The sequence below is a fragment of the Oenanthe melanoleuca genome, chromosome 1 (assembly GCF_029582105.1).
Source record: "Oenanthe melanoleuca isolate GR-GAL-2019-014 chromosome 1, OMel1.0, whole genome shotgun sequence".
In the NCBI taxonomy this organism is placed as follows: Eukaryota; Metazoa; Chordata; class Aves; order Passeriformes; family Muscicapidae; genus Oenanthe; species Oenanthe melanoleuca.
Window position 1 is genome coordinate 47,584,996 of NC_079333.1, and position 25,630 is coordinate 47,610,625.

Genomic DNA, 25,630 nt, shown 5'->3' on the forward strand with positions numbered 1-25,630 from the left:
TGCCCAATGTATCAGAGCCTTTTACTTTGCTTCATGAGTTGAACAGAAACACCACTGTCAAGCAGTTCTGAGAAAAACTAAGATTTTTAAGAAATCAGAAAGTTGAAATAACAGCAGCCAGGACAGCTTGTGGGTGCTGACATTTCACTGGCTATTATTTTGTGATGCTTTCTGTGTTTCTGAAGGAGTAGCAAAAACACCAGTGAGGGAGAGAGAAGCCAGGGAAAATACTAATGAGGTAGGGCAGAAAAGCCATAGGCACAAGCAGATATTCAAGTTCCTTATCCTGGTAGCTGACTGAGCAGTCCCCTTGTGTGGAGATGGGCCATATGACTTCGAATATTCTTTGTTAAAAATAATTTTTTTTCCATATTTCCCATATTTCTCCCTCAGTGATATACCCCCTTCAATGATACACCTCCTACGTGAGGAATTTAACTGTCAGAAGACTTTTTCTTGTCACAAGGATTACTCACAACATGGTGAAGCCTCATTATCTGATCCCAGCTCTCCTGAGGTCATCCAAATCTGGCCCAAGTCCCAGGGGACCCATGGGAGTCTGAGGTACAGGAGGGTTGCTCAGTCACCAGCACTGAGCAAAGCAGTAGGAATTACAGCAGTGATGTTTTCTAAATGCTGCAAATTTGTTTTGACTTTAGTTCTTTTGTGTTAGTGGAAATGGTTTCTTCCTTACTAAGAGTAACACACAAAACTTCAGGTGTTTCGGGGTTTTTATTGGGGGGGGGGGGGGTTTATTCTTGTTGTTTATTTGTATTTTTCATGCAGAAGGCTGAGTTCTAACATTTCCCCTGTAATCTAGGGTGTATGATGGACTTCTCTCTGATGTTTTTTATGGCAGGGGAGGAGAGCACCTTGGTAGGGACTTCTGAGTCCCACCTGTTTGGTTCTAAGGAGCTTCCAAGCCAAAGCTTCCCTTGGGGCTGTGGTTTATGAAGTGCATTTCCAAGCTGGAGCAACAGCTCCCAAGTGGGATGTGCTGGGCCTGGAGGAAAGCAGGGCCAATGGCATGTCCTGGTGAGATGCTGGCTGAAATGGTGGTTTGGCTCTCAGCACTGAGCTGGCCAGTGCATCGCTGTCTTGTGGATTCAGGGCTCTGTAAAAGGCTCTCAGCAGCTCTGTAAACCAGCAGGGCTGCACAAACACAACACCTGACCCAAGCAATCTGGTTTTCCTCCCACCAGAGGAAACTGTGAATTGGCTGAGTGTTCAGTTCAAGAGGTGTAATGGTATAAACTACCTGCGCTGTAAAGTTTTACGAGGTGACAAAGTTTTGTAGTCTGGCAATAGTGCAGTTGAGCTGGAGGCCATCGGGTGCCCTGCCAGGAAAGGCAGGGGAGCAAGAGGGTGAGGAGGGCTTCCCAGCAGGCTGCAGCCTCTCTGGGCAGCCTGGAGGATGCCTTGAGGGGTGCAAGGCTGCTGCTCTCCAGTCTGGGACATGCATGGCCCAGGCACTTAGTGCTGTGTGAGGAATGGAGCAGAGCGAGCCCCAGCTCTCTCATCACCCCTCCTTCCCCCTTTGGGCACATGTTTATGTACACTTGGGCTATGAAATGGGGAGCTATAAATATGAGGTTTGACAGAGGTATGTCAAGACATATAGCTTACTTACAAGGCAAAATGCCATTTATAGGCCTTACAGATTCTTTGTCGATAGTTTTCACTTTGCAGCAAGCCTTCTGCCTCCCCCCTCCACTAGGATTAGATGGGTCTTATTTCTGAAAGCTAAGAAAACAAATGCTCATAAAGGAAACTGCCAGTGTTGCAGCTGCCTCTCCCAGCACTTGCTGAGCTTTTAAGTCCACTTCTGATGCAAGTTTGTGAATTTTATAGACATTTGTAACTCATTTATCTGCCACATTGCTGCGGGATCCATGAGCGGATATTGCCTTTCCTTGCACCTCACAGCAGGAGGCGGCGGGGTCCTGCTCCAGGCAGCACGTGGTTGCTCCTGCTTGGTATTCACAGGCACATTCCTCTGGCTGATGATATATTATTATTGGGCTGGAAGAAAAATAATGCAACCAAGCTCTTATTATTTTCTCCTTTTATCTGTTTAGTCATATTAATGTGGGATCATCGTTACATAAATGAACAGGAGATGCAGTCAAGGGCATGTTCATTTTTAAAGTCCTCCAATGCTCTTGTTCTTCAGTCATTCATCTTCTGTCTTTAATTACAGCGAGTGATCTCAGAGGCACTTAAAAGATTAAATTACTCAATTATTTGAAAAACCCAAATGCAATAACTGTATCTTTTTGCTGATAAATACCAGCCATTGCTGGAAAAGGTTGCCCAGGGCAAAATATATTGGGAGCCAGGGAGGCCATATTGTAACATTTTGGCTTAACCCAGTGATACCCTTTTAATTTTTCATAATTTGAAACCTTTTTTTAAAATTTTTATTGATAATAATCACAAGCTTTTCCATCGCTGTCCTGGTGGTTTCAACAGTGAGATGAATGTCATTGCCCAGCACTGTACAAGCATCCTGGCACCTCCTTGGCTGTGGAGAGAGGGACATGAGGACAACCATAGGTTAAAAAGGCTGGAAAGCAGCATGGCCCCCATCCAAGATGATGCTTGTGCATGGGGGACGGTTCAGTGTTTGGGAAGAGGATGTAATTAAAACACAGGTAGTGGCTCTCTCCATGATGAGGTGGGTGAGTTCCCTGTTGGCAAAGCTGAGCATCCATTCTGTTCTAGTGGGCAGCTGGCTTGGGCTCCCCAGACTTGTAGGAAACAAGAAAGAGGGACAAAAACTGGTTCTGAAATGGTGTTCTGGGTGTCCCATGGCCACAGAGGAAGCTGTTGATGTCCCCTGCATGTGGGCATTGCTGCCAATACTGCATCAGTGCATCTGCAGCAGCAGAGTTTGTCCTTCCTGACCAGCAGCCCTATTGCTCACTGGGGATCCCCAAGTACTGAACAGTGGGAAGTTTTCCCTAAACCCTTTTTTGGCCTCTTTTGCAAAGCAACAGATGGCGTTGAGTCCAGTTCTGGGAGCCTGGCTAGGGCGCTTGTGTGATCCCTCCTCCCTGGGCTGGGAGAAAAGGGACATGACTCTTCAGGGAAAGAGAAATCCAGGCTAAATAATTAAAAACCTGTACTTTCTCTTCTTAGGTCCAGTTCTGAGTTCCTGTCCTGCTGGGCACCAAACAACACTGGGCAAAATACCAGAGCAGCCGTGAACCCAGAGTGCTTTACACTTTGGCCATGGTGGGCTCCTTTCTCCTGCTGGTTGGCCAGCAGTGAGGCACAGGCATGGGTTTTTGGTATTGGTAAAAACTTCCTGCTCTGGTCTAGGCCCGTGGTAAGTCTCTAAACTGAAACAGTCTGGAGGCAAAAGAAGGACTCGCTGTTTGTTGTCAAGCCAGAGCAGCTGTAGTGCTTCATGTCCTGCTGCCATGAGGAGCAAACCTGGCTGCTGTTAGCAGGGAGCAGTGGGGTGGCCACATGGGCTGGCAGACCCTGGGTGGGTCTGGGGGTCAGGCTGCCCTCAGCCAGCATCTGTCCCACACCCGTGCTGGGGCACTGCTGGCCTGCAGATGCTGCTGCTGAGAGGGTTACTGTCCTCTGCTCCACCACCTGTGGTTCCCACGTTTATTTAATTAAAAAAAAAAAAAAAAAAAAAAAAAATAGTAAGTAATTCGATACACATCCTCTCAAGGAACAGCAGCCATTCCAGCAAGGAGCAGGCCAGTGGCCTGGGGAAGGACAGATGGCCCTGCAGCTAATTTGCTCCCATAAATCGCAAGCTGTTGCTAATCCTCGCTGCAGTAAATGCTGGCCCTGTTTGTGGCCATGTGTCTATCTTGGGGCTGCTATGAGCAGGAGATAGAGCAGAATCTGTAGTTTTAGGCTGAGTTTCCCTTGTGTCTTTTACAGAATTGAGCATTTTGATTAAGAAATAAACTGTAATCCTGTAGCTGGCTGCCAGCAGATCTCCATGCAGCTGCTCTTGCAGCAGAACCAGGTATTTATTCTCTTGTTGAAGCACCAGCACAGCCAGGAGCTCATTCTGTCCCCTTGCAAACTGCTGAGGACCTGCACACTGCAGTTTGAGTCTGCTCAAGGCAGAGAACAGTTTGCTGCTTTAGCCTCTCCATCTCGCAGGATTCTCGTCCCTGGGAGAGGATCAAAAGCCCCAGCTTGTCATTGCAACAGGACTGAGGTTTATGGCTATTTTAGTGCTCTGGCCTTCCTGAAGAGAAGCAGAAGTGATGTCTCTTGCTCTGGAGTTTTGTCCCTGTTGAGGGACACAGAACATTCTGTACTCAAGCCCTGGCAGGCTGGCCACGCCTGACTCTCCGTTGCAGCTGGAGATGGGACCACTGAGCACCTGGCCATGGTCACCCTGCCCTAAAGACTGTGTCCTCCTGAGCAGGTGCAGTCTGGAGCCCAGCCTGCAGGCAGGCATGCAGGGACTGAGTGGAGCAGAGGACATGCTGGGCTCAAGGACTGGGCTCGGGCAGTGGAAAATAACTACCTGTGGGGGGTCGGTACTAAAGTGTCGAGATAGAATCCTTGTTATAGAATCCTTGTTTCAGAGTTGAAGGGGTGGAAGGAGCTAAGTGTCCAGGTTACTTTTTCTACAAGAGATGCTGACCTTCATCAGAAGCATAGAGGCTCTGGTGTCTGGGACGTGCCATGTATTAGGGAGGGGATCTCAAATGTGTGAGACCTACCCAATATCAGCCTATGTAGGAGAGGCAAACAGTTCTTTGTAGCATTGTGACATTTTCTCTGTCATTTACTCATTAACCAGGACTCACTGCTCTGTCCTGCCTTTGCCCTTGAGTTCCACACGTCCTTGTGTTTGCTGAGCAGTCTTGCACAATGGAGCAGGGCAGTCTGCTGTTACACAGTGGGCTCTCCTCTGCATCCATTGCTGCTCTGGGGAACTTGCTGGCTTTCTACATTGTATTGCTGAGTGCCCAGGATATTGAGGGTCACAATTTAAAATGTATATTTTAGGAAAATCCAAACACCTACCTTGTTATGAATCTGTGGCTTGATGCCTTGTATTCCTGGTCCTGTCACACCCTGATGTGTAACTGAATTTTGGCAACAGTCTGCCTGGTCTAGCACCCATCCAAATGAACCCCATATGCAGCTGTGGCTGACACACATCTGGCAGGGATTCCATGACATGATCATGCTGAATTCCCATGGGATTGTGAGTGGGTCATGCTGCTTTCTGTCTGGCAAGGTCTGCATTCACTCCCCAGCGTTTTCACATCATGACTGAGCTGGAGCAGCAGTACGTGTTTTCATCCTCTTCTATCTGATTGGCAGGCCCTAGAAATCTTCTGGGTAGTTATTCCAATATTTTCACAGTCATCTCAGGCTGCTCAGCCTGTGCTTTTGTCTAACAACTACCAGCCACTTTGGAGAGCAGCACCTCTTAGGCCTGCCAAAATCCTCTTCTTCTGCAGTGTAAATGCATCAGAGGGATTGCCCTGCTGGTGACTCCTGCAAGGTGTTGTAGAGAGGATGGGCCCCCAAGAATTCAACACTATAAAGTCTGTGCATACCAGGAGCTGAAACATCAGTTCTGTTAGGGCTAAGACAGCCTGACTGCCCTGACATTGCTGCAGGTGGGTGGGAGAAATAGGAATGAGAGTGCATTTTTTGCAACAAAGAATGGACTTGCACAGCTGACCATCTCTGCCATGACAGACAACTGGAAAAAAGTTCCCTTTCAATCCAAAATTTTATACAGAGCTTTCTCTGAATGGTGGGACATAGAGGCTTATCCCCTCCTAGATGATGTCTCGTAGCTGACTCTGTTTTTAGTAAGTCAAGGGAGAGTTGGAGGGATATAGGCACATGACTTGCATACAGCTGCAGAGTGAATTTTCTTTCAAAAGCTGATGTAGTGCTGTGTTTGGATTCACTATGGGAATAATGTTGGTAACACAGGGATTTTTTTGTTACTGTTAAGTAGTTCTCACCCTAAATCAAGGACTTTTCAGTTTCCCATGCTCTGCCAGTGAGGAGCTGCACAAGAAGCTGGAAGGGAGCATGGCCAGGACAGCTGACCTGATATTCCATGCTGAGCATCATGACCAGTACATAAACTGGGGGAATTTGCTAGGGGGGACAATTGCTGTTCAGAGATAGGCTGGGCATTGGTTACTGGGTGGTGAGCAACTGCATTGTGCATCATTTGAGTTTCTTGCATTTTATTCTTCTCTTTTTTATCCCCTCGTTGTTGTTGTTGTTGTTAATAATAATAGCAATTATAACAATAATTATTACAAATAATAATACAATAATCCAGGTGGTGGGATAGAGAGTGGTTCTTAGTTGCCAGCTGGGGTTATACCACAACACCTATCCAAAGGAACATTTCATCCATCTGTAGAATGTGTAAGACAAACCACAAAAATGAGTCATGCCACTGCACCTTTTACTCTTTTGCAATGGCTTGATGGATTTGGGATGGCTGATGCCTGATGATGTGATGCCTGATGCCAGCACTCATCCTCCCAGCTCTAGTCACTCCTGTGAACCTAGATGTAAACAAGAACATAGATGCAGAAACATGGCTGAATTTGGAAAACATAATCTTTGCTATGAAGCTCATGTATGCATAAGTATAATGGACAACAGTATAATTTTGAACCTGCAGTCATTACTGAAGTCCCACACCAGAACAGTTAACTGTATAGTAGGTTGCAATAAAGAAATCAAGGGCTTAAATGCAGCATTTCTTGAGCCAGTGGATGAAAAAAGAAGACAAAGAAACATGATTCTTTAGTGTATGCAAATTTATTCAACTCTGAAATTATTTATTTACAACTAATGACTGATACCAACAGATGAGGTAAAAATATGAGGTATTGATATGAGTATAACATTTAAAAATGCAATTATCATAATGTAGCATGTAACAATACAAAATACTGTGGTAGCTGAATGGTAGACATGGCATAATGTGCATTTTGAAGAAGTCTTATTTCAGCAATACATGGCTTGGAGATGCCAGAAGCTCACGACAGAGCTTCTGCAAGGGCAGGAAAACAACCCTGCCTTGCTAAGGGTGGCAGGGGCACAGGGCCTCTTCCAGCTGAGCAATGACTTGTGAGACAGGATAAAAACACTGTCCAGGCTTTCCCTTCTTTTCCTTAATACACTATTTCTTGCCAGACACTGCCATTCCCAGGCCTAGAAATTCTGTGCCTGTTAATGCTGAGGCACTGCTGTATTTATTTATGTAAACTAATGTAGCAGAAGTACTCTAATTGCTCATGTTTTGGAAAACAGCCGGCATGAAATCTGCTGCCGTGGCCACGGGAGTTTGGGAGGAGGTGCTGCTTTCTGGAATGGCATTCCCAGCTGGGGAGGCACTGTTTGCTCCTGGGAAGGCTGAGGCTGGGCAGTGCTGGTGCCCTGCAGCCAGCAGGTGACTGCCAGACCCCACTACAGCCACATAACAGCCCTGTGAGTGCTCCCCTGTCTGCAGGACTTAAAGCTCGTGATAATTGCACATTGCAACTATTGTTGGCCATGGACTTGAGGCAGGAGCTCCCAGGCAGCCAACATCCCTGATCCTTTGCACAACCAAACATGAGTGGCACAGCTCATGGGTGAAGATGACAGTGGCTTTTCGGAGTCCTGCTCCTTCACAGGGACAGGCTGGAGCCCTGTGGGTCACCTTGGGTCACCCTGTCCCCCCTGAGCTCCCACAGGTGCCTCCTCAGCTCACAGGGCTGTCCCTGTGTGTGCAGGATGGCACGTGGGTCATGCTCTAGTAGCTGCCACCACACACAGTCCTCTGCACAGCTCCCACACCTGGGGAATGCTCAGAGCTCTGGCTGTGAAGAGATTTCCTCATTCACTGAATTGGGCCACAAAGCTGTAGTTTCACATAGGAAATGCATCCTGCTTAATCGACCTCATACTAATCTTTCTGGATTTTGTTGGAAGGACTGAGCTGAAACACTGGCTGTGAGTGACTCTACTGGTTTATGCAGCAATAAATAAGGTCTAAGTGAACAAAAGTGATTAATGAAGAACAGTATTAACAGGCTTGTACATTCTTATTGAGTCATAGATGTAATAACATTTTGATCGTAGGTTAGTTAAAAACAAAATGGAACCCTGCCTCAAAGGCAATGTCGACACATTATTATTATTATTACTTTTAAAGCATTCTTCCATTAGCAAAATAATAGGTCCCTGAAAATGAAATTATATAATAGGCTTAAATGGCTCCTACTCCTCATAGTCCTAATCCTGCTCCCACCAATGCCTCCAGAGGTGGGATCATGCAGATCAGTGCAATATAAGATGAAAATGCTTGCTGTTACTATAAAAACAATCTTTCCAAGAATAGCATTTATTACTATTTTAAATATCCAAGATGTATTTAAAATCTTAAAAAAGCACAGTTATTTGTATAGTAAGAATATTAAAAGGCATGGTGTTCATCTGCATGTCTTTGTGTCCACTGGATGTGGAAAACCTGCTTTGGATTAGCCATCTCTATGGGAGAAGGAAAGAACGCAGAAACACTCAGAACCTAGGCAGAATGCTTACAAAAAATAAGTAATTTACATCTTAATAAGTTACCAGTCTGATTTCAGCCATCTCAGGACACACAGCATTACCTTGTGCTGTCTGAGGATGAGCAGTTTCCTGGAACACTGCACACAGTGAGGTTCTCTACTGACAGACACCAGTCATTAAGGCAACAGGTAAGGTTTCAACACCCTCTACTAAAAGTCACAATTCTGCAGCTGAACATAAATGGCCTCCATAATGTCTGTCTCAGATGCATCTCCATGTATTTTATTTGGTGAGACTGATTCCCTTCTCATTATTTTTAAATGCACTGTAACCTCCTTCTTCCTTAGTTCCTGTAGTTCTTCCTACATCTATTTCTAGGTACCTTCTCATAGCACACACAAACACAAAACATATTTGAGAACAGGCATTTGTTATCACACGAATTATGCCTGGTAGCCCTGTGATAACAGCAAACACAGCTTATGTAGCAGTGACACACTAAGAAACAAGTGACAGATCCACTTAAGGTCCAACTGATGCAAGTGATTTGCACTGAGTTATATACAAAATAATTAATTTATACATATACATATACATATATATATAGATAGATAGAATATAGATAAATATATACATACTGTACATTATTTATTTACAATTAAAATATGCTTCTTAGAAGCCTTTAAATAACAGAGTTACATAACATACAAGTAATGGCAATAATCTGTTTTTAAAGTAATAAAAGCTCTCTGAAGAAATGTTTAGTTCAATAATCAAAATTAATACAGAGTGGATATGAGGGAGGGGGGGAAGGTGAAGTCTCCAGAATAGAAGAACTTTCCTATCAAACTCCTTTTTCAGCTTTGTACAGACCCCTGGTCTGGTCAGATTTCTGCAGCTTAAATAAGACCTTTGCCTTCAGTATACCTGTTCCCTGCCAGACCTGATTTATGCTCACATGCTCCCAGGAATACTTCCTCAGATTTTTGTTTCTGGTCCCTCAGCAATCAGAGGTTGAAATGAGTTTCTGATCCTGGCAACTTCTGCTGCACACAGATGTCCAAAGCCTTTGTTGTACCACTCTGGGGAATGTCCTCTGAAGAAATGAAAAGAGAATTATTGAGAAACTCAAGTACTCAAGAAACATGCCCCACAGAAACGTGCTTGCCATGCTTCCTGCTTCCCACTGCCCATGGTGGTGCTGGAGATTCAAATACTTGTCTTTTTAAGTGTACTCTGAAGTTCTCCCTTGCAGTAATCAAATAATCACATTCTATTTCTAAGATCATGTCCTAACAGTGCGTGGAGAAAAGACTGCAGGAAAACTCCAAAGCAGCAAAGCTACCCTAACCATGCTTTCTGTTCCCAGCATCTCCCCTCCCTGAGCTGGAGGGTTTTGTCCTGCTGAATGGACATTACTTTGTGCAGGTGGGATACTTACTTTAGGTCAATCCTGCAGATGTGGGTCAGCCTGGCTTTTCCTGAGCCACAGGGCTCTATCAAGTACTGGGAGTCCATGACAATGGCTCGCACAGCTCCCATGAGAGGAGCCTCTTCATGCTCCACAGAGGTGGCAACCAGCATGCACATCCCCTTGGGTAGATCTGTCCTCCATGTCCTGCAGGAATGGATGCAAGATGGAATCACATTAGCAATGAAACTTTGGGGCACATGAGTAAGAACCAGAACTGAGATTTGCTTCTCTGCCTATCCTTGCTGCCTGCAATGCCAGTGGACTGTCCTAGGAGTCCCTGGTGCAGTTTCATGTTCCCCAGCTGGCAGTCTGACCCTGATGTGGAATGGGCACCCATCTATGGGGCTCCAGGTGGAGAAGTTTGGCTTCTCCACAGGAGTATTTTGTAGCCACTAGTATTATAGGGCATGATAGAGCCTTTTGCTGTTGACAAAAGTTTTGGAAAGGACAAAGACCGATGATAAGCCATCCAGCAAAAGCTGAAACTGTGCATTGCACCCATGCAAGCTTACAGAACAAGAAATGCAGTTTAGTACAGCAGAAATCCTCAATCAAGGGTGTCTGAATTAAAAACAAAATGTCCTTCCATTTCTTTCCTCTCCCAAGTTTCTAGCCTCTCTTACATGCTGGAGAAGTTTTCCACCAAGTTCAAGATACCCAGAGATTAATACTTAACATTTTTTTGTTGTTTCTGTAAGCATTCTCTACCTTGTGTCTCACATCTTTCTCATCTGCACTGAATCTCAGAGGGTAGGTCTGTGCTCTTTCCTATGCTGTGGGAAGAAATGAGAAATTCCCACTGTGCTGTGCAACATGCATCATCTTGCTGTGGATTGTCTGAGACAGGGATTATGCTTCCTTGGGAAGTATCATATTTTAGCAGGTAAGCTGCTTTCAAGGACTGTTGAAGTTTGGACTTCAGCAGATAATTTTAACATTCTGCATTTTTCTTACATGAAACTGAGCTGTTATTCAAGACACTGCAGGAAAATACTGACCTGAAGGTTTTACATGTGCCTGGGCATTAATAAAATTGATGAGCTATCTTGGCAGATGGAACACATGGGAGAAGGAAATCACAGCTGAGATCCAGTATGAGAACTGCTGAACCACCTCCTGTGGGTGCTTGCACAGTGTTTAGATGAGCCCACTCATTTTGGTAACTACCCAGCACTACCTGGGCCATTTGGAAAGTGGAAAGTTCTCTATTCCAGAGATTTCAGAAGACTTATGTTTCCTGTTCCCAGTCATATGGATTTGGGCCAGTTTCAGTAGTTCTTTAAATGCCTTACAGTAGTAAAATCAGGCATGGCACCTAACTCACCAAAATGCTGTCACACTTAATGAACATTAAACACTTGTGGATTCTTTAATAAAAGTGTTGCCTGTGCAGGACAGCTGAGAGCTGTGTCATATCCCAGGCATATGAAACATTTCCCCTCTCCTCTTACCATCAGAGTCTTCTCTAGGGAGCCTAATCCCCTTGTTATGACTGTCACATTGAAAAAAAAAGGGAACAACTAAGTTGATCCTTTCACAGCCCAAAGTTTGACTGAGAAGGAGAGAATTGCCATCTGTTAAAATATATTTATTCATGTCCCCAGAGGCGTATTATAATTTCACTGTTCACTTCCCACCAATCATAAGGTATCAACTTGACTGTGGTATTGCTGGCTAACCTTGCTCTAGACTTAATGATATCAGTCAAAAGAGATAAACAACAGAACCTGACAGATCTGCCTGATGGCTGTTTTCAGCCCTTAAGAACCCACCAGGATTCATTTTTATGATATGTATTTCAGTCCTTGGGGGTCATTCTGCCTGGGTTAGTGAAAAGAATGAGAGCTGAATAGCAGGATTTGCCTTTAACTGATGTGACTGCACAGCAGGTCTTTAGAGAACATAAACCACCACAAAAGCTAATAGTGAACTCAGTGGCAAATGAGAGGACCAAATTATGGCCATCAGAACCTCCCCGCCGCTCGCAGACCATCTTCTTGGTGCCATGCAGAGGGCCAGATTTATCACTGGCTCACTCTAATGACGTTATAGAAGAAGATTATTTATAAAATAATGATAGACATGTAATTATATAAAACATATAATGTATATTTGATTATAAAATAGTTAATTTAGCCGAGCATACTGTGGGAAGGCAAAGGAAATAAAGTAATGGGAGCATTGGTTACAGAAAGCATCTTTTAAATCTCTCCCTAAGAGTTCCAATAATTCTTCCCTTATACCATATGCATGTTGTCATCCTTTAAGAGACTACTAAAGTTCATAAAAGGGATGTACTTTTGTAATTACATTTTATTTGCCTCATCTTTTTCCTTCATTCTTCATTCCCTTTAATACAATTCTGACTCCCTGGACTTCTTCCTTTGTCAAAACTGCTTTGTATTTCTCCAGCACATCATTTCAATCAAAGAAAGCAGGGACCAAAAATGGAAATGCACAAAATCATCCTGAAAGAAATAACTGTAGGACTGACCCTGTAAGTGAAATATGTCAGCAGCTCCACAATAGCTCCTAGCAAGCACAGGCCAGGATTTCAAAGACAGAAGGTGCATAAGAGGGTTTTTTTTTGACTGTCCTGTACAGACAGATAGACAATGGCAGAACTGGGATTGAAAGTGGAATATTGATACACAGCTATACATTTATTTGAGAGAAGTCATCCCCTGGAAGAGAGAGTACAAATCTACTGCCTCTTTCTCTTCATTTCCACACTAGGACTTTTATGGATCAGCATTTCTTCATTTACAAAGACTCCAGCTGAAAATTTAGGATAATAACTTATATAGACACTGCATAACAGCCTTAGCTTAAAAGTACCACAATCTTCTCTTCTAAACATTTGGCTCTTAAACATCAAACATTCCCCAGAGAACAGCAAAAGCAGCGTAAAAAACAACTGGGTTCTATTTGCACTGTTTTGACAACAAACAAAGCTGAGAGAAGTGCAGCTATTATCAGACATCTGTTCTGAGGAAGAAATGATATTTATGGCCTCAGGAGTATGTGCTGCTCAAATTACATCAGAGAAAAGGTCAGCATGCTCTAGGTGTGTGACTAATTCAGTTTGAGAAATCAACACTGCTGCCCAGCAGAGTTCCTGGAGAGCAATTACAAAGATGTGAAGGCTGAGAGAAGTCCAGATCTTCCTTTATGTGCTACAGGAGGCAAAGGTACCAGAGAACCACCCCCAGCTTACCTGAGAATGACAAAGTCCCGGACAGGGTGAGGAGCCATGCTGTTCAAAACATACTGGTAAACTTCTGTCTGCTTGTCCAAGCTCTCCACCACCTTCCACTGCAAGAAGTCCTCGTCCCAGAGGTGACGTTCCCTCAGCACTCGGTTCAGGACAACTGAAGGGGGGGCTTCAACTTCAACTGAGGCTTTCCAAAGCCTTAGTGGGTTCCCATCCCCAACCTGGAGAGAAGTGACCAAGAACACAAACCCTGAGAATTTATATGCCTATGTCCAGCAGATGATAACTGAGGACAAAATCCCAATGTGTGTGTCTGACCTCAGCTCACGAACATTTATTTTCCCCTGCTAATCAATTACTATTATTGCTATTGCTGCTGCTCTCTTAGTCCTGGATGGAAAGCTGAAGTGATTCATTACTCTGCTCTCACAACAGAATACATCTGGACTAGTTCCCATAGTGCCAGTGAGGTTCTGCATTACGTCTGGTGCGACAGACAGTTTTCCAAGAATTTTCCAAGTCCAAACATCCTAAGTGTAATGATGAATATGTGTCTGCAGAAGTAAAAAGAGATGAGAGACTGAAATCCTGGGCTGAAATAAAGCAACTACCTTAGGCAATCTTATACACTCCCTGGCACTGAGGGTCCATTAACCCTCCTGGTTAATTCTGGGGGAGAACATACATTGATTCAGTTATATGCCAGATACACAGATGTTTGCTCCTCAAAATAGCTGCAAGGGTGGTATTGGGAAAACACCTTTCAAAGAGCACAGACTGATTGCTAACTCCTCCTTGCTCACAGATCCTGTTTCTTGAAACACCACCACAGCTTACAGAAAGGGGAGCAGAAAGTGCTGGGCTATGCACGAGGTGAATGTCCTAGATTGCACATACAGCTTTTCTGCATGGTTTCAGGGGTCCTGTTTCAGGCAGTAAGTGAGTTAACTGTAATCACTGGATCTTGCAAGCCCTACTTTTCTAACCCTTCCCTACCCTGCCATTCTCATATACCAATGTTAGTACTTTGGAAACGTCTAGTACCTCCCACAGACCCAGGACTGTTTCCCCAGAAACCCACCTTCCACACCTCCCACTTTAAATTATTTCATGTTGTTGTAATTCCTTCTCCCCGAAGTTTTCAGTTCCCCATTTCCCCTGCCCTGGAGCCCCACATTCCCAATCCCCTCTGCAGTCTCACAGGTCCTTGACCATGGCAGTACAAGCATCAATTCCTCTCTCCCATCTCCAACATCTTGCTCCCACCTGAGCCCTGTTACTCTGTCCTCAGCCTCTCACAGACCCTCCCTGGAGAGGCCACTCACAGAACCTGGCAACAAAACACAGTAACTGCAATTTCTTTGCCCTGAGAGAGGGATTGCACTTTCCCAAGCTGGGGTAATGCTGCCTCCTGCCCCCTCACCATCCTGATCTCACATTCCTCCCAGTGCTCTTCTCCTGCCTAATTAATGTCACCCACCCCTAATCCATCCTGTCCTCTTGCTGGCTGCTGCTGGTTTGGAGACCTCTGCTTTGCTATTGAATTTCCAACAGCTCTGAACTCCACTCTCTGCAGGGAGCCTGCAGCACCCTCTGCCTCACTGCAGAGGTCTGGCTTTCCCTGAAAAAGTGATGGAACCTAAAACAAATTCAGAAATTTTAATAAAAGCTGCAGCATCAAAAACACACATGAAAAAAGGGCAAAAGGATCAGGGACAAAGCTGGCCTGCTTAAAAAAGCATAGGAGAGCCTGAAGAAGTTTTGTAATTACCTATATTCTACCTGTGTTCTCCAAACTGCTAACAAACATCACGAACTGATCAGAAACTTTTCATGTCCCCCAGTCAAAGAGCTTGCCCAGGTAATATTCTCTGTTTTTTAACATCTCAGCTCACTCTCTGGTTGTGTTGTTTGCTGTATCACTTGATCTGTTTTGGAGACCCCAGCTTGCTTTGTGTGCCTTTTTCTGGAATCTCATACATGAATCACTATTATATTACATTTGTAACTGTTTTTAGTAATCTTTTTAAAAATAATAATTGAAGAGTGCCTTGCCAGAAAGAATGGTGTGAGTTTTATCATGAAACATGCCAGGGTGCCCCATAGCTGAGCTGCATTTTGCTTTGGTTTCCTTGCTGCTTCTTTCATATCCCCCCCAAATTACCTTTTTGTAGGCGAGTTCTGTGTTCTCTACACTGGAGCATGTGACCCATCCTTTGAATTTCTCTTTTGCTTCTTTCTGGAGATTCTGCATGAGAGTTTCCAGGTACATCTGATAGTTCCCTCCTTCCTCATCCACTTGTTTCCCAAGCTCATCCAAGGTAGGAGAATGCACTTCTGCATCAACATAGGAGTTTCGGGATTGGGTGATCATCTCGTGTGGGACCTGTGCCACAGAAGGGAGGGAAAACACACAGGGAAAATCTCGGGCTGAGAACTTTTCCTGAAGACAATATGTTTCTAGGCTGATGGACCATTCAGCATCTGACTGGACAAGCCTGTGATCTGTAAAATGCACACCAAATTCTGTCTTTATGCAAGATGAAACATCAAAGTAGTCTAATGAAACAGCCCATGGCTCAGAACAGCACTGCTTGTGCAGAGCCCTGTTAGACTGTTCAAATGGATGCCAATACACCACTGTTAGTCCTTTAGCCCTCAGAAATATTGCCTTGTGCTTCTGGGGAAACAAGATATGAGCATTTGCTCTCCTCCAGCTGCAGTGTAAGCAGCTGCAGGGATGATTGCAGCTTTCTATGTGATTTTTACTTTATTGCATGACACAAAGAAGTAAAATGTATAAGCAATTATTTTTAAGATGAATAAGTTTCATTGAGGCTTTAAAAGCATTGTAATAAAATTTTACACTTTTTACTGCTTTTTTTAAAGCAGATTTTGATTTGAATTAGACTAAAATTTCCTAATCCAGTGGTTTGGGTTGAAGACTGTCACAGAATAATTACCCTGCATCTTTTGAATACTAAAAGGGATCTGCCATAAAGAAATGAGATAAATAAACTTTGGATGAAGCAAGTTTACAAGTAAGAGAGGCACCAATCTCTGAGCTAACACAAAACAGAAAATATAAGCATAAACATAAATACTTCAAAGCGTGCTGCATTATATGCCCATGAATAATGCTGTTTGAGTTTCTCACTCACCTCAAAAAGTTTGTTGCATTCCATTATCATGTGAGCAAGTCCCTGAGTAGCTGCCAGGTTTTCACTGAGGTCCTTCTGATCTGGCTTCCCTGTTGCATATTTTTTCTGTATTACTCTGTAATTGAATTCAGTATCTCAGGTAAAGAGCTGAATCTTTTTAATATGAAAGCAAAAAGCAGCAGGATATTCCCAACATCAGAGAGAAAACCCCCCTATCTTTATTTTCTATTTATCAGCAAGACTGCTCAAACCGTTGGGACTTTTTTAAAGGAAAAATGTTTACCTAAAATATTGCTCAGCCAAAGGTAAAAGCAGGAAAGGTTATGTGTATCCTGCATGATGTGTTGCACATTTTGAAATGGATTTTTAACAGACATGATGTAAAGTGGTTTACATTGTTATTGCTTAAAGCCCTTGTTCAGACAAGGGTTATACATGTACTTGACCAAGAATCTCAGTGTATCCTGAACCAGGTGGGAGGGAAAAAAGTCAAGAGGGACCACTAATGTTTAGCTGGGCTATGCCCTGTTTAGTCTACACTCACCATGTTACAATTTTAATGTGGCCTGAAGTAAACCCTGTTTCCCAAATGGCAGAATGTAGACAGTAAATTGAAAGTGAAAAAAAACACTCATTGAAAATCCACCGTTTAAAGCATAGTTAATCTTTGACTTCAACCAGAGAAAAATCAACCCCTTTTCCTTTACAGAAGTCAACATTACTCATGCAAAACTCACTAGTGCCCCATTGAAAATTCCACATGGAAAGCAGGCACCGCATATTCACAACAGACAACCAGAAATGCCTGTTGGGCTTGTGAAAACAAGTGTGCTTCTGGCTCTGCAGCAGGGGTTTTCCCCTCTTATTGAAGCCATGCCCTGTTTAATGTGTGCTGGAAAGCAGATGGTTTGGAAAAGTTTGTCCTGCATACCACTGAAAGCATCACTCCATATTCAGGATGTGACTATTTATAATGCTGAGAAAAAAAACATACCTTGGGGAGCTTTCTTTCTTCACTATGTTGAGATGGAAGAGGGAAGGGGCCAGACAAACAGCGATGTTCATGGGAGTCATCTGATTTTCCTCCACGGAGGTGACGTCGCTGAGGAAGCAGAGCAGAGTCTGCAGAACCTCCCTGTTCTCATCAGCCATGAGCATGATGGCTGCCTGCACTGCCTGCAGCCGCTGCTCCTTGGGGACATCTGGGGACGAGCAAGTGACGGTCAGGGGGTCAGTTGGGAGAAAGATAAGGAGCCAGAAAGATAAAGTACCACAGACATTCACAGTGCCCTCGAGCGCTCAGAAACCGCGCCGATGCTGGACCTGGCAGTGTTAGGTTAATGGTTGACTCACAGAGGTCTTTCCCGACCTTAGTGATGGCTCTGGGAAGAGGCAGATGACAGGAGACCAAGGGGAAAAGATCATCTGGCTTCTGGAGAGCTGGGTTTTGCTCCTCCACAAAGCACAGCTTCCCTCGCCAGTGTTTGGCGTTTCTCTGTTTCTTGGGAAAGCTGCTCCCAAGAAAGACACTGGACTTCACTTAAAGTTACAGAAGGGAAAATTGTACTCAACACTCATAGCTTTAAATGGTATTTTCCTGGTTTTCTTTGTCCCCTGGCAAGACAGAAGTTTAAAAGTTTTAGGGAAGCTTTGGGAACACTTACATTTGTGTCCTAAACCATAGAAGAGTTTAATGGAAGAAGTAGTGGATATGCTGAAATAACACCTCAGACAGATTAATTTCTAAAACTACCTTAAGTTCTCTCAGTTTGGATTTTGAGTCCTCCTCTGGGTATTGCATACTCTCTATAATTGAATGGAAGAAGAACAGAAGCAGATTTACAGTAGAGGGAACAGCCAGCTTTTAAGTTTTGACCGCTAGCCTTGTACAAGCACTTTATTTTAAAAGCTTTCAGATGTGAATGACAAAATGAACACAGCTCAATACTTCTAAAGTTTCTGAAAACAGCAAGGCCAGGTTTTTCTGAGAAGTCAGAGCCTTTGCTAAATCCATGCAATGTGTCTTTTTTTCCCCACAACACCTCCTGGTAGTCCCTCCCCTTTATTGTTGCTCTGGTGGGTCTGGTACATGAAGCAGAAGATCAGCCAATGCTTCAAGTTACAGGTAAACATTAAACAACTGGGAGTTTTAGGAAAATTGAGAAAGTTTCATCAATGCTATGCCATAAAGACTACTAAACTAATAATCTCATCCCAAATCCTATGTGTTACAGCAATTCAAGTCATTCTGGATGTATTAAAAAGGTCTTGGATACATGAAAAATATCTTCAGTGGGTCCCAGAAAATCAGAAATCCCCTGCAAATACACTAGGAGGGGGAAAAACCCTTCCTAACTTCACATTAACAATGTTCTGTTAAACAGAACAAAGGACAAGAAAAAATCTCAGTTAGAGATTAGTTTAATTGCAGATATTATGAAATACTATTGGTATCCCAGAAATTTCCCACATTTTTCATTCTGTAAAAGGAGTTTTGTCAGTACTTTCTGAAACAGAAAAATATATTTGTTGTTGGTGATGTGGAAAAAAAAACCCTGCTACTCATTCTTAATCCAAACAATATTTTCCAGTGTCTACAGAGCCCATCTTTTCTTGTTCCTACCTTGGTTTAAAGAGACTCATCCTCAAGTCTGTCTGAAATCCTTTAACTCCTGGTGCATTTTGAGAACATCTTTCCTAGCTAATTCTTTCCCCCTCTGACCAGTGTAAAGGGATGTTTTCAGACTTCCCACTGCAGCACCATGCAGACATTACAGAGTCAGCCCCTGCCTCTTTTCACATTTTTTGTTGGCTGGTATCAATGTTTCCCCATTCAGCCTCATGTCTTGGAAAAGGGGAGCCCTTCTGGCTACAGACCTGCTTATGCAATGCCATTGGGATCTGCCATGTCTCTCTTTAGCAAGGGAGTAATTTACTTGCAGTCTCTGTGCAAAGAGGGGACATCCCCAAATTTTCATCAAGCAATAGTTTAAAGGTGATTTGTTTCCAAGGATATGTAGAGCATGTCCTTGTAGTGGATAATCTTCTCCTTGGCCTCCTCCTCATGGAAATGATTGTGACTGCCATTTTATTAGCAGCTGAAATTCCTGTTGCTTTTCTGGACAAGCTTATTAATGTGTGTGCAGGCAGATAACTTGTGAGCAGGAAAGAAGAAGGGGAAATGATGGTCCAGGGCTAGGCACCAACTCCTGCAGTTAACTTATGTCCCAAGACACCACGTACAGCCAAACCCACTAAATTTATTTGCAGTGCTGTCTCTCACATGCAGAATCCCAGCTTTCTCTACCAGCTACAGACACTGTGATGGTAAATTCATCAGTGACTGCGAGCCACAGACAGATTTTTACAGTAGAGGGAAGCGACGGAAGTATCTGAGATTCTTAAGCACTGGGATTATACAGTGCTTTAAAATGGCTTTCTATTGTTTTGGCAGCTGAAATGTCTGCAAGTGGAAAGACTAGACACACTTCTCTTTAGTGCTTCCAATTATTTGGCTTAGGCTGGCTGCATCTGCCAGAGTGCTGGCTGACTGGCCCTCATAATGGACATTGTCAGGGAAAAAACTCTAATTCCTCTGGCTGTTCAGTGCTTTCCTCACTGTTTATTTCTCCCTCAGTCTGGAGAAGAGATACACAGTCATTTCCTGATTCACAGGGACTTTCATTATTCTGATGCATCTGAGTCTCAGATTTTTCTGAAGGTTGCTAATGCTGGAAAGAAAAGAAGAAATCCCCTGGTTTCTTTCTTTCTCCATTACTTCTTCATATAGACCTTATGATCTACATGAACACAGCTCGTTTTTTTCCTGTACATTTTATTGACCATCATGAAAAAACAAATAATCAGAAGTCACAGCAAGGAAGAGGTCTACAGAGACACCTATTGTCATGGTCAAGTACCACTTCTCCATGCCCAGAAGACTCACTTAAGTTGAGATACAAGTGCATGAAATGGGCCCACAGTTTAAAGAAATCTGGCAAAAATATGAGTCTTCATGCTTTTTATGTCCAGCAGCCTGTTCTTCGGTCTTCTTTCTGATTGTGAGGCTGGTATGAACATTTGTCTTTCCATTTAATTTGACACTGAAACATTTAGGTGGTTCTAAAGACCTGTTAGTGAAAGATTTTGAGGGCAGAGGGGTTTTTATATCTCAAAGGCCAGCAGAAAGAAACCTGTCCAGTGTTAACATGCCAAAATTATTTACAGTATATTACTATACAATACGTAACAACTTCTAATTGTTTATAATGACAGAAATATGTAGAAATATCAACTTACATTGATAGATGTGCAGAAAAGTCTCTCCTAGTTTACTTGTGAGGAGAGGCTCTGGCAAGTCCCTGAAGAATTGCTTGACCATGTCAGCCACGTCGTAGGCTGACTGGTCCTCATAGCTGACGTTTTCTGGGGAGCTCTCGTTCATCTGCCGCAGGGCCTGGATTCGGGATTTCACTCCAGATTTCCGAAACAAACCCACCTAAGGATGCACCACATCGGGTTGGTAAAAGGGAAAATGGCACCTGAAGAATATATATGTGCTATATACATTTATTTATACATGGGGACTTTAAACATGACCAAAGCTTGGGTTGCTTATTCACTCTAGGCAAGACAGAGGAAAATGTGTGAATGCAATTGATAGTCCCACAATTCTCGTGGGCAAGCAGGAATGCAGGGGTTAATAATGCTGCTGCTCTCTGTCCCATCCTAGAGAGAGGGTTCAGAGTGCCTTGTGGTTTCTCTGCTGCCTGAGAAGTTTAAGCAAGACGCTCTGCTGATATAAATCAGCCTGGCTTGCTTGGCTTGGGTGACTGTCTGCTGATTTACTCCAGCTGAGAATCTGGCCCCTGTTTATTTGGGTATATATTTTGAAGACTAACAAGAAAATATTAGCTAAGTAATAAATGCTGTGGCAAAAGATAAGTACCTCCTGGTAGTGCTTTAAAGTCAAGAAAAAAATCTATTTTTTCCCTTTCATGCTCTCTGCTTCCAAGAGTTCTCCCAAATCCCACTGAAAAGTCCAGTTCTAAAGTGGGGGCCACAGAGGGATTACTTGTGCAGTGTCACTAAGATGCATTTTTATCCTGTTTGCTTTCTATTTTGAAAGGAAGTGGTAATTCTTCAGATGATGCCTTCGAGGCAGGGCTGCCCTTTCTTGTCCTTCTCCACCCGAGGAATTTCCCCTGGGGTGAATTCCTGGGCCTCAACCACATTATTTATTCCCAAGTGAGTTTACAGTGTTTCATTTGGGAGTGTTAATACTGCTTCCCTTCAGTTTTGCAGGGGGAAAAAAGGTGAAACATTGAAAGAGACCTATGGAAAAGGCACATTTCCAGTTGGGAATTATATACCCTTGTTCCTCTGTGATTGCTGTCTCACTGGTGATCCATGCAGCTTCCTGCATGGAACATGCATCAACAAACAGTAATAATGGAATTCCTTATGGAAAGCAGGAATAATGCCTTCTGGCCCTCTCCCCTTTAGTTCTGAGTAAGAAGCAGCACAGAGTTCAGAGGACCCTCCTCTCTCTAGAACACCTCCCATGCTCACCTGGAGGGTGTTTAGGACTTGCACATTAATGACACTAATTACATAGATCACAGCTCTGTGAGGGAGTATATTTATTTCATTACTTATATGGAGATGAATCCCTGCTCCAGACTGGCTGTGAGGCAGCTCTTTTATGTCTTCTTATTGATGTCATTTGAGAGCTAAATTTATGTATGGGAAATAAAGAACTGGAGTGTGCCCTCTGTTCTGTACTTCTGATCCCAAGTGAAGCTCTGCTGTTCTTCCTGATGAGAGCATACAAGAAAGAGCATCTTTTCATCTGGTTTTCCCTTTCCCTTTCTCTTCTTTTTAAATGCTTTTTCCTCTTAGAAATGAGGGCTGAAGATGAAGAAGGCAGACTTGCTAATTCTGTTCAAAAAATAAAGTTTTGGCCTGTGGTAGATAAATGTCAGAGCAGAGGCTCAGTTTTCTCCTTTTGATGGAAAGTGTCCTTGCTGGTATAAACAACCATTAAAAACTTCCAGCTAAGTCTGATTTGAGAGGTCAGATGTCAAATCTCACCCATGCAATCTCCTGCTGCACACCAATCTACTACTCTTGATCTCGGTTTAAAGACATTTATCCAAACTCCTATTTCTTTTTTTTTTTAATTAATAGAAAAAATAATAATTAATTAAAAGAGTTATCTACTCAATAGAAAAAGATATTTTAGGCTCTGTTATGCATTATTACAGACTTGTTCTGTAAGTAAAAAGGATCCAAAAATCCAGAGGTTAGTCTGGCCCAATCTCTTTAATATCCTTATGCTGTGTGGATCATCTTCCCCACAAGCAGACATATGATGCATGACAGAAAAAAAAGATGAAGTTGGAAAAGGCAAAACAGTTTCTATTTCACAAATCAAACCGAATTACATATTCTAATGTGAGGCTTCTCATGCCAGTTTAGATATTTCAGTGGCAAGAGCCAGACCTTGCAGTGGTTTAGAGCAACCTCAGCTTTACCAAGTGTGTGCAGTAGAAGCTCTGACACCTGTTCTGAACTCTAGCCCACCTTCTGCAGCACACAGAAGAGACAGGATGATGGGGGAGACTGGTGTCTGCCCATGTATTAGGAGACTTTGAATTACATAGGAACAAAGGGAGTAATTGTAAAGCAGAGAAGCTGAACTACCTGTAGTGTTTTTGCCTAGAAAGGTTTTTGGTGAAAAGATATTTTAAAGGATCCCAATTTGTACTTTTCCTCTATTTTTTTTAAATTCAGTATTTTCCCAATTTCACTCCAAGAAGAAACCAAAGCTGAATTGAAATTGCCCCTCACAGATGCTCCTCAGCCTGTAAACACAAATGGAGCAGATAGCTGTCTGAGACTTCAAGCAAATTTTAACTGCCTCAAATCTTTCTGCTTTTTCTTTCTCTTTTATACTCCCTTTTACATTCTTCCCAATTAATACTCTCTCTTCTCTTTCTTCCTCTTGCTCTGCTTCTTAGCTGACAAGCCCATCCCTATCCTTACATCTCCTGCTCCTCTTACTTGGGTGTTTCCTCTTCCAATCTCATCAGTAATTCCAGGCTTGCTGCATCACTTTTCTTCCTACACTGGCTCTCCCAGAACACAAACCCAGATGAGCACCGTGGCAACCAGGCATGTCAGCTCCTGAATATATCACTTCCACTTGCCTCTATGCATCTTTCCCTTTCATCCTCCCTTAATAAATTTCTGACAAGCTGTTCATCCCGCCCCTCAGCTCCTGCACTACATATGGTTGGCAGAACTCATCTCACCTCACTTTTGACACTGTGGAGTGAGATGTTAAGGTCTGACCACTACAGGATCTCTTTACAAAGAGAACTGATAGCAAGGACCTGTGTCTTTTCCACTGGCTGCAAGGGAAATGGTTGTGATTCACTGGAATGCCTTTAATTTTCAGATTTCAGTTTTGGGGAAGATGACTGTCACCCAACAAAAAACCTGAAGAGCAACCAGAACGGTGATTAGAAAATGTGAAGATTCAGAACAGACTAATTCCACCCTTTTCATGTGCTCAGGGCCAGGAAAGCAGCAAAGTCTGCAGAGCAAAGTGCTGGCTGCTCCTTTCAAACTCACAGCTATCTAAAGGCAGATATGAAAGAAGTCATATGACATGAGGTCAATAACAGTAGAGGACTGAACATAAACAGCCAGGGGTTTCTCTCAGTCCTATGCTCATAAAAATACATATCCTCATCCTTAGGGGAAGAACAGCAAAAATGTGATTAGTATGTCCCTCTATAGCTAAGGGGAATAAAAAAATGTGAAATACTTTGAGCATGAGGGTGTCCCAGCTGGCTTGTTGTAGCTAAGAACACTATAAAAGGGCAACTTACCATAATGGCTTTGGCATTGAACCCCTGCTGACCTAACTATCTGGATATATCTGACTCTGTCAACAGAATACTTGGAATATTTTGCTGAGTTTGCTCTCTATTCTTGGACTTTTCTGTCTTTGCTAAGTAAATAAAACCTTTTGTACCATATCTTGTGAAATGGTGAATGCAGTTAACCCTCAATGGCAACTGACAAGCACAAGCAGTACAGATACATGTATAAGTGGGGAGTCCTGATCACTTCCCATGTTTCATTCAATATACATGAAGATCTCAAAACATTCTTTGAAGTAGACTGTGGTATACAAATCAGCAGGACTGTTGCAGCTACAAAGATTCAACAGATTTGCTGGATACAAATCTCAAAATGGAAAACTTAGTATTGGCACCAACTATCAAATCACCGGAGGAGATTGAGGCCCAACATGAGAGATAATAATCTCCAAATAATCCTGGCACTTAGCACAAAAATTCTCACTGCTGCTTGCTTAAAGTGGCTTTTCAGAAGAACCCAACAAGTCCATTAAGTGAAGTTCCTACCTGGTCTAGACAGTTGCTGCGTAGGTAGCGCAGGGCTTGTTGAATGCTCTGGGGAAGAGGCTGCCCCGTTCTCTGGACATGAACTATCAGGGGCACACCAAAGACATTCTTGTCCTTGTAGTCAGGGACTTTCATCCTCTTCATGAACTTTGGCACAGACCTGAAAATCAATGTGAACAGGCTGCATGAAAAAAACAGAGTATTTACACACTTTCTGAGTAACACTACTGACAGAAATTGGTAACCAGGGCCCTTCTAATAAAGATGGAGAAATAATGTTTAATGCACAATACACAGACACTTGGCAATTTGCATAATTGATTAATTTCTCAATGTCTATAAGTGGATGGTCTCTAAGATATAGCATAACAATCAGTTCTAACAAAAACCTTTTACTACACAGGTGTCATCCAGCCAACAAGGTTTAAAGCATCTTTTAGGGACTCACAGCAATGGCAGAGCAAACCCGAGTGGAGAGGGTACCTGAAGGAAATGGAGGTTCAGTCCTCTAACATGCTAAATGATCTTTGTACTACCAGCTACATGATTTAGTATTTCTATTGACAAAACCTTACAGTAAGAAATGATGGTGGGAAATCCCTATGTGTCAGATTCCTCTCTTGTTTTATATGATTTATTCTAGTTGAGTAACTTAAGCCGGTGAGCTTACTTTCTTCAAAAAATTGTGATGAAAACAAGAACCAACTGGATTCCCTTTTTGGGAGTCATGACTACCATGGAATTAAAATAAAAAGGCAGAACATGACCTGAGTGTGACTAAGAGTTTTGTCATCAGTGTGGGAAGAAG

At 43.1% G+C, this 25,630-nt stretch overlaps 1 protein-coding gene across 1 annotated transcript in view; it reads right to left on the reverse strand.

Annotated features, from left to right (window-relative positions):
- Positions 1–6,776: 6,776 nt before the first annotated feature.
- LOC130259361 (stAR-related lipid transfer protein 13-like) overlaps positions 6,777–25,630 on the reverse strand; it is a 283,596-nt gene continuing 264,742 nt past the window's right edge. The window contains 8 exon segments of the mRNA XM_056503592.1: positions 6,777–9,631; positions 9,977–10,153; positions 13,227–13,444; positions 15,388–15,609; positions 16,385–16,499; positions 17,379–17,586; positions 20,684–20,882; positions 24,823–24,982. Of these exon segments, the coding sequence (XP_056359567.1) occupies positions 9,514–9,631; positions 9,977–10,153; positions 13,227–13,444; positions 15,388–15,609; positions 16,385–16,499; positions 17,379–17,586; positions 20,684–20,882; positions 24,823–24,982 (1,417 nt within the window). The 3' untranslated portion in view covers positions 6,777–9,513.